The 6,451-nt window shown below is 37.5% G+C and overlaps 1 protein-coding gene across 1 annotated transcript; it reads left to right on the top strand.

The window, feature by feature from the left end:
* Positions 1–2,519: 2,519 nt before the first annotated feature.
* Positions 2,520–5,203, top strand: LOC143847290 (bidirectional sugar transporter SWEET14-like). The gene is made up of 6 exons (XM_077356074.1): positions 2,520–2,695; positions 3,427–3,463; positions 3,575–3,785; positions 3,901–4,062; positions 4,310–4,429; positions 4,533–5,203. Exons 1-6 carry the CDS (start codon positions 2,644–2,646, stop codon positions 4,809–4,811), a joined length of 861 nt encoding a protein of 286 aa, XP_077212189.1. The 5' UTR covers positions 2,520–2,643; the 3' UTR covers positions 4,812–5,203.
* The last annotated feature ends 1,248 nt before the right edge of the window (positions 5,204–6,451 follow it).

The raw sequence follows: 6,451 nt of genomic DNA, 5'->3' as shown, positions 1-6,451 counted from the left end.
TGATCCCTTGTTAATAATATCCAAATTTTAATCAATTACTGTGCGTATATATGAGTAATGCTAAACTTAAGTGTTGCAAAAACTAGCTAGCAGGGCATCCCCATTGGGTCATCTCACCGAAGTACATATACTAGCTTGAAGGGCATCCTTGCAAAAACTAGCTTGAAGGGCATCCTTGCAAAAACTAGCTTGAAGGGCATCCCCATTGGACCATCTCACTGAAGTGCGCGTGCATACACACACACCCCTTTCGAAGTCATTCATTTAGTACCCTTAAATCATTGCTTAGGTGGCACTTCTCCCTTGTTTTGATAATGGCACTCCTCAGATAGTGAACACTTCTTGACTGGATATTGGTAGACCTAGAATCCTTTTTTGGGGGGACATTTATTCACTTTTGAGAATTGTAACAGCCTTGTCTTACCAATGAAATAAATGAAAATGAAGAGAGGAGTACCACCACTAGGGAAAGGGAGTGCTGATATAAATTACCATAAATCTATTACATACTCTACTTAAATGAATGTATATTCACATTTATGTTTGTAATTCAAAAAAAAAAAGATTTCATTCCACAGCACATCAGATGAGACTACAATATTAAATGATTTGGTGGGCGACGCATCATTATGCACTAAATTGAAACCCTATCTTCCTCATGCAATCTAATTAATGGAAACTCTTTTACTAATAGAGCTCGCTAGCATATTCTCATTCCTCTAATAGATCATTCTAACCTCTCCATCTCTAGCTTGCATAGCAACAACATTAATAATGACAATAATAATAGTAGGGTTATTCCAGGGACCATCTCTGAAGGCATGAGAGAGAAGCCACCTCACGAATAAAGACCAAATCTGTTGAAAAGTGAGCCGATCTGGCTGCTCTCTCATGCAACAGACCACCGTGAAATGCCTTCTTTGATGGACCCTAGCAAATCCCATAATATTAATGTTTATTAATGAGAATTCAATATAATTGAATTATGGAGTTGGAAGTTTTCGATTTCCCCCCTCCTTGATCGGTTGTTATGTTTTGAATGTTTGTTCTTCCTGTGTTTTTTTCTCTATCAATTGCTTTACCATTCAAAAAATAATAATACTAATGATTACATTTTTCATTCTTTTTTGTTTTATTATCTTCTATAACTGCAAGCACAAACGTCATCCGTGCAATGACATAATCTAGAAGTGTCTATGGGCGAGAGAGAGAGAGAGAGAGAGAGAGAGAGAGAGAGAGATTTCACACAAACAACCAAATTAGTGAAGAATGGAAAAGGAGTAAAGAGAGCTTCAAACAAAAGAAAGTCATACGTGCAGCTACAAAAAACCACAAAAGGAAAACAGAGAACAAGATAAAGAAGTGTATTCTCTCGTTTTGTCCCTTTTTGGATTTTAAACCACTTGCTTTATTAGAGAGAGAGAGAGTAAATTGGGAGATTTTATATGATGAGTGGGCGTACACATGGTTTTAAATTTCGACCGAAATCCGAAATTTTGATTTTTCCAAAATTTTACCCAAAAACCTATTTTTTAATTAATTCAATATTTCACTGAAATTTCGATTGAAATTACCGAAATTTAATATTGAATAAAATATTCTTTTCTTTGTTTCCCAGATTCGGCCGAAATTTCAAAATTTCAGGGGTCCAAAACCGGTACCAAAACCGAAATTTCAAACCATGGGAGTACAAAGGCGTAATGGAGATACCGCCCTTGATATTTGATTCGACAGCTTCTCGTGAATACTTCCACCGTGCTACCTTCATGCGTTTGTACGCCCACTCATCATATAATTTTTCGTAGATATGACTAAGTATATGAGAGAAAGACACATGGGGGTCGATTTAAGATATTTGAGGGTCGATTTATCAGTGCCCTTTTTTTTATAGGCTTTTTAAAATGAGAGAAAATGGAGAGAGAGAGAGAGAGAGAGAGAGAGAGAGAGAGAGAGAGAGAGAGAGAGAGAGAGAGAGTTAGTATATGACAAGTAAATATGGGTTTTGTTTATAGAGATTTAATATGGTGCCTGAGCATTAAGTCAAGTGTAGGACTTACCACCGCTGATATTTGATCCAACAGCAGCCAACTTCTTAAGTTGATCAAATATCAAGGGATAGTTCTTAAAAGTGGGTTGCTTTTATTCTCTTTTGTTCATATCATATTTAAAATGAGAGAGAGAATGACAGTAAATTTTTTTTTTTTTTTTTAAAGTAGAGAACTGGAGAGTGAAAATGACTCTTGAAAATTGTGTGTGAGAGACAGAGGGGGGTTCAAGGGTAAAAGGGGTTTAGTAAAGACAAAAGAAAGGCGTGTATTCAGTTGGATGGAAACGGCAAAAAGGGAATTGGTGATCACGTGAAAGCTCTCACACTCTCAAACGAGTAACGTAAAATTCCATTTGTTCGGTTGGGGAATGATTATCCAACGCCACCTTTCATCCCCCTCACTATCAGGACAACAATTCTCACCTTCTTCCTATTTAATCTCATCATCTCCAAATGTGCACAATATTCAAACAAGAGAGATTTGACACGTCTATCACCTCAACCCTATAAATTAGCAAGGATTTCTCTCCAAAACCCTCACTCTACTTTGCCTCAAGGAGAGTTCCCTTCTTTGTTTTTGCTTCTTTTCTACAAAGATGGCCATCTTCACCATGCACCATCCCTGGGCTTTCATCTTTGGCCTCTTAGGTAGCCATAGACTTCTCAATTTTCATGCATAACCCTACTTTTTCTTCTTCTACTACCTTTTGTCATAGTTCAAAAACTTGGAAACTCGACTCGACTCGGCATGGAACCGAGTCATGTCCACTCGGTCTACTCAATCGAGACTCATACAGAAATTTTATATTGAAATACCTAAGTTCTATACCTTTCTAAGTTTTTCTTGTAATTATCATCCCCATCTCATTCAATGACTTGAGTCAATTTTCCAATTGTATCGAGTCAATTCGGACGAGTTTCAAGTGTACCCATCGAGTTTTAGTACTATGAATTTTTTGGGTTTGATTAAAATGGATTCCTTTCATGTTCTTTCTTTCTTCTCATTCTTCTTGAGTTTGGTTGATAGGCTTTTTCTCGTTTTCTATATTTTATTTCTTTTCTTTCTTTTGAGGTATGGTATTCTGGTTTCTAATTTTTAGTCAAGTATGATATAATATTACTCTCCATCAAACCTCGAACAACACCATTCATGTTACTTTTGGGATTATGATGATCTGCCTATATTTTCTAATTACTTTTGGGATTACTCTTAGTAAGATTGTTACCTGTTTCCCTTTAGATATTAATCTATGTATGATGAACAGATTCATGAGCTACCCTACTTGTAGCATCATGTTTTTTTCCTATTTATTTAATAGAGTTCTCTATAAATTATGATAACATATTAATTAATTAATCTTTTGTTTCTTTAATGATAGGTAATCTGGTGTCATTCATGGTGTACCTTGCCCCACTGTAAGTTTTGTTGTTGTTTCTGGCAATTTTTTTACTGTTAATTTGTTTCTACGGTAATTAAGCTGTTCATGGGGGTGGAGTAATTTTAATTCAATTTTAATTTTATCGCAGACCCACATTCTATAGAGTGTACCGGAAGAAATCAACGGAGGGATTTCAATCTGTGCCTTATGTCGTTGCACTATTCAGCTCAATGCTTTGGATCTATTATGCATTTCTCAAGACTGATGCTTCCCTTCTCATCACCATCAATACAATTGGATGTATCATAGAAACTATGTACATAGCCATGTTCATAGCTTACGCACCGCGGAACGCTAGGGTACTGAAAGACTGACTCTTCTCCCTCTTCTTCATTTTTGAACAACTGTTTAAGTTTTAATTATTATCAGACCATTAAATAATCTCTCTAATAAAGTTTGTTTTTGGAGTTGCAGATATTGACTGCCAAACTGCTATTGGGTTTGAACCTTGGTGTATTTTCTTTGATTCTTCTCGTCACTCTCCTATTAGCTAAAGGATCAAACCGTGTTAAAATTCTCGGATGGGTCTGCGTCACCTTTTCTGTATGCGTGTTTGTGGCTCCACTTAGCATCATGGTGAGGATAAAAATTAAGATAACTTTGCTGCTTTTTGCCTAACCAGCCCAGATGTTTTCTCTGCTCTAATAGAAAGGAAATAGAATTATGTAGTCTACATTTATTGAACATTGAACTCTGTACTGTAATGTGTAGCTATGCGTGTACACTATGTACTTTCACCATACGTTTATATACACCCACCCATATATATTTATTTTTTTCTTATTATTTACTTTTTTTTTTCTTTGTTTTTTCTTTTTTGCAGAGGCTTGTCATACGCACCAAGAGTGTAGAGTACATGCCATTTTCATTGTCCTTGTTCCTCACTCTAAGCGCAGTGATGTGGTTCGGCTATGGCATGCTAATGAAGGATCTCTACATTGCTGTAAGTTCCTCAATTTTTTTTGTACATTTTATCCAATTCTATTATCGCTTTATGGAGAATTTGGCACTAATTGTTGGTTTCCACATGTTTCTTGTACAAATAGCTGCCGAACATACTCGGTTTCGTCTTTGGGGTCCTCCAAATGTTGCTCTACTGTATCTATAGGGATAAAGTTATACGAGAGCAAGAACTACCTGAGCACATTAACAACATTGTTAGGTCGGGGACGATGGGTTGTTCGGAGGTTTATCCCATCGATGTCCAACAGAATCGGAAAGAGGTAAAGTTAGGTGAAGGTGGAAAATTGCATGAACAAACTGATAACAATGAGGAAAACATGGGTAACCAAAATGAAGTTCAGCTAACTGTGGGTGAAGTCTGAATCACATACAATTCTCATTGGAAGAGGCTCCCTTTTTTAATATCCATGCACGGTTTGAAGTGATTCAAACAAGAGCTATGACTTCCTCTAAGCCAAAGCTCAAAGGACAGACTAGGAGAGAGGTTTTCCAACATCTTACTGCCTCTCTCTCTCTCTCTCTCTCTCTCTCTCTCTCTCTCTCTCTCTCTCTCTCTCTCTCTCTCTCTCTCTCTCTCCCCATGTGTCTGCATGTGTTTTGTGTGTATGAGTGTGTCTCTTTCTCTTTCTCCTCCATGGTAATCAGATGAAAACTCAAGGAAATCAGTGCTCAATGTATGGGAATAAATAAAAAAATCTCTGAATATATATACTGTTCTGTGGTAAATAAAAGTGTTAATTTTGTTCCCTTGCAACTTCTATTTCATTTTATGATTGGGATATATTTCCTTTATTTTACGTACCGAGTTCTCCTTCCAATATCTAGGGAGTTTGTGACATCATTGCAATTAGAACTGTGTATTGTAAGTGTTAATGATTGATTCCTGAGGGACCCACTGGTGGGCCTAAGGTTGGGATACTCTACAGAGATGTGTATTGTAAGTGGTCCTGATTCCTTGAGGTCTCTAGGGCTGGCTCTTTATGAAATAACTGAGCCAATCATGTGTAAAAAGAGGTGGTTTATCACTGAATTGGTTTTCTCTTTGTGTGGTTATGGTTCAAGTAGCCTTCTTCACTTTGGGCTTGTGCCAAGATACCCATATGGGCCTCCTGAAATGGATCAGAATCAGGCCTCTCTTGCAAGCTTAATGCTTGTTATAACACAATTAAGCACAATTAAGGGTGCATTTGGATTTCCGGAATTAGGTTCTGGAACCTTATGAGAGAAAGAAGAGTGCCTTGATATTCTGATAAGTCCCAAAGGTTTTGTAGCTAAGGCTTCGTTACAACTGGGGAACCAGTAGCTCAACAAACCATGACGCTTGGGTACTTAGAAAACCTTTAGCCTTCCCTCCTCTCTCCACTCCCATACAAACACCTTAGAAGTCCCAATAAGGTTCAGTCATTCAAAAGCGAAAGAGGAAGGGAAAATCCCATTCTGGTTGAGCCTTCCTTCTGCCTTACTAATCTAATAGGGGCTCTACAACTATTATAGCAGGCCGAACATCATTAGGTCCCGAATTCTGCGAACCATCGGATCTAGACCAAGATATCTCCATTACGTCGTACGATCTCTACATCGTAGAGACAATGGGTTAAGTTAAAGTAGAATTCTTTTCCCAGTAAACACAGCTAATGAAATGTCAATAGGATTATCAACCAAATAGAGGGGAGTTCCGATTATTCCTGATTCTGGTGTTTTGTTCGAAGAAATGAACATAATCATGAGGCGGTGGAAATGACACCTTGGCAGAATTAAAGAGGGAAAATGTCAGAATTTGTTTCCTGCCCTAAGAGGTGATATTCCGATTCCAGCCAATTGAATGAATTCCGATTCCAGCCAATTGAATGAATTTGTTTCCTGCTCTAAGAGGTGATATTCCGATTCCGTTTGGATGCAGGAATTTTTTTGGTTCTTGGGACTTTTGTGGAATTTCCGCAGGAAACCCACGTTTGGTTGCTGGTTATATAGTGAGCACAAAACAATCCCACGAACCAAAATA

The sequence above is a fragment of the Tasmannia lanceolata genome, unplaced genomic scaffold (genome assembly GCF_043159265.1).
Source record: "Tasmannia lanceolata isolate RefF3 unplaced genomic scaffold, GAP_Taslan_0.1 ptg000015l, whole genome shotgun sequence".
Taxonomy (NCBI): domain Eukaryota; kingdom Viridiplantae; phylum Streptophyta; class Magnoliopsida; order Canellales; family Winteraceae; genus Tasmannia; species Tasmannia lanceolata.
Note: the sequence above shows the minus strand (reverse complement) of the source record. Positions and strands in the feature narration are given on the sequence as shown.

Coding starts and splice junctions, on each gene's coding strand:
- LOC143847290 (XM_077356074.1), top strand. CDS start 2,644: ATGGCCATCTTCACCATGCACCATCCCTGGGCTTTCATCTTTGGCCTC. Junction 3,786..3,900: donor ACGCACCGCGGAACGCTAGG/GTACTGAAAGAC, acceptor TTGGAGTTGCAG/ATATTGACTGCCAAACTGCT. Junction 4,430..4,532: donor TGAAGGATCTCTACATTGCT/GTAAGTTCCTCA, acceptor TTGTACAAATAG/CTGCCGAACATACTCGGTTT.